This window comes from Etheostoma spectabile, chromosome 8 (genome assembly GCF_008692095.1).
Source record: "Etheostoma spectabile isolate EspeVRDwgs_2016 chromosome 8, UIUC_Espe_1.0, whole genome shotgun sequence".
Taxonomy (NCBI): domain Eukaryota; kingdom Metazoa; phylum Chordata; class Actinopteri; order Perciformes; family Percidae; genus Etheostoma; species Etheostoma spectabile.
In genome coordinates, this window is record NC_045740.1 from 26,782,936 (window position 1) to 26,785,482 (window position 2,547).

The following is a 2,547-nucleotide window of genomic DNA, read 5'->3' on the forward strand; positions in this document are numbered from 1 at the left end:
TCATCCCAAAGGGATTAATAAAGCTAAGTCTAAGTCTAAATCTAAGTCTAAGTCTTGAGTTGGCCCACATGGGGCCAACATAAATGGCCTACTTTCATCAATACCCACTTTGCCCTCTCATATCCCATATGGGGACCAGACAATTTGCCAAGTTAAAGCCCATACCCACTTGCTACCCATGCAGCCCTTTTGTAATCCATATGGGGCCCACATGTACATGTTGGCTGGGAAATATGGTGCCTTGTGTTTCATTGGAATGCAGTGATCTAGGCAACAAAAAAGTATTGTGTTGTACTCACTCCTTGAAAATGTATGACCATCGTGCCCTGACAAAGTCCCAAGCCAGAGACTGACCAGCCACATTACTGGCAATGTAGACAATGGTGGAGGTGGCATCCTGCTTCCGGATAAAGTCTGGCATCAGAGTGTACTCCAGGTATCTGAAAGGGTTCAAGCAGGACAGCAGTCAGTAATCTTCAATTATAAACTGTAGTACACTGTATAACAGTATTAACAAGGTTGTCTGTGAGCAGACCTGTTAAGCAGCCAGGGTTGATTTGTGCAGGCCAGGGCAGAGCGGAGTTTTTCAGCTTCACTAGCAATAGTGGCATTCAGAAACTGTTTCAAAGCAAACTCCCACTCTTTAGCGCCACCCGCTGCAATGGCGTTACAGTACACGGTGGAACGCAGGTTGGCGTGGATACTGAAGCAAGATGACATATTAAAAGTTCAGTACACTAGATGATAGACTTATGTTTGCACTAAATATCCAATAAAGAGACATTTTAACAGTGGAAAGATATTTCACATTGGGATTATATACACTCACTTGTTAATTTCAGAGTCCATCCACTCCCTGTACCATGTCTTGGTCAGAGTTTGGCATTCCTCAAGGCCTGTCCTACATGCCAAGCTGATAGCATTCACCTCATTATACCTGGAGTAAGGGAAAACAAGGAGGAGAAGAAGCATTAACAGGAACCCAGAAAGAAAACATGGAGAGTATACATGGGGACGGAGAAACAAGGAATATGCCTAACAATTGGGTGGTTTCTTTTCATTAGAGGCAAAGTAGTGCTTTGTACGTTATCTAAAATACTGTTTTATCACTGCAACAACAGCACTGGTTTGGCATGGCCTCATTACAGTTAGCATTAGGTTTTCCAGCAACATTGTCGTACGGTGTACAGGTAAAAACCCACCATAAACACCATGGGCAGATCAAATGTACCATATATAACTGTGATATACTGGATTCTGTGTTTGGTGTCTTTTTAAATAATTAAAGGTAACACTGGCTACTAAAACCAAACACTAGACAGTCGTACTGCTAGCCGCTGTAAGCTAGCAAGTTCATAAAAGATGTTCACATCTAGACACTGATTATTGGCCAAACCAGATTTCTTCAAATGGACCAATGTTACAAAGGTCATTATCAAGGTTGGAACTCCATAAGGATACAAGAGGCAACCGTCCTATTCCTAGCCCTAAAATAAAGACAACATGATTTAAAGGAACCAATGACTTATTGGGACTTTAGCTTATTCACAGTCATCGTCTAAACATATACTGAGAACTATTCTCAGAAGGCAAAGCACTGCTACTTGGGCGGAGTGATTAGCGCAACACCTTAAAAAGGCACAGTTGTTACTTCTGTCAACAAAACCAATGTGACTAGCTAGCTATTAGCGAACGTGACTGGTGATCATGGCTGACTTTGAGGAATTGTCAGAGGATTTTTACTTGATATCAAACCAAGATCAGTCCCAAATTGTTTTTAGCCAGAATACACAGACAAGGAGTTACACATTTTGGAAGCTTCTCAGGTGCTGAAAGCAAATCACTCCGCCTAAGTAGCAGAAGTAGCAGTGCTTCACCTTTCTAAGAATATAGTTCGCAGTTAGTATGTGGTTAGAATATGGCTGTGTCTCATGTGACCTAGTTATTTGTACACGTTGTGACTATACAAATCACAACATGTAAATGAGAAAATGTTGGCATTATTTTGTCACTTATTGGGAGCACTAGGCTAGATGGAGCCGGTTACCTCCAGGATCTGTGCTAAACTAGGCTAACGGTAGGTGACATCAGACAGAGTTACGACACGCACAGATATGAGAATGGTATGTATTGACTTGTCTTACTCTTGGGGATACAGTGAATAAAATAAAGTCCTGATAAGTTGGCATGCTCCTTTAAAATGAACTACAGCTATGGTTTCCCAAGAGCTTGAGATTTTTAATATCGCTGTAAAAAGACATGTTACTATATCTACATTATTACAGGGAATGTTTGGTACTCTATTTCAATAGTTAGTTAAATTACGACTGTAGACTAAAACATTCTGATGAAACACTTAAATGAGAGATTAATGGTTTTCAAAATACAGCACTGTACCTACTCCAAACAAGTTAATTTAGCCTACTATTTAAATTTATGAATTATCTTTTTTCTTATATGACAGGCTAAAAGTTTTTTGTGCAGTCAGGAGTCAAAACTGTCAAGGTATGACAAAAACTTTAAGCCTGTTGTGTAAGAAAAATATCA

The 2,547-nt window shown here is 40.1% G+C and overlaps 1 protein-coding gene across 2 annotated transcripts in view; it reads right to left on the reverse strand.

Moving 5' to 3' along the window:
* Window positions 1-2,547, reverse strand: part of anpepb.1 (alanyl (membrane) aminopeptidase b, tandem duplicate 1) — a 21,638-nt gene that overhangs the window by 5,270 nt on the left and 13,821 nt on the right. For both annotated transcript variants that reach the window (XM_032523317.1, XM_032523316.1), the window contains exons 17-19: window positions 830-937; window positions 536-703; window positions 300-440 (exon numbers count right to left, since the gene is read on the reverse strand). In XM_032523317.1, the coding sequence (XP_032379208.1) occupies window positions 300-440; window positions 536-703; window positions 830-937 (417 nt within the window). The remainder of the gene's footprint in view (window positions 1-299; window positions 441-535; window positions 704-829; window positions 938-2,547) is intronic.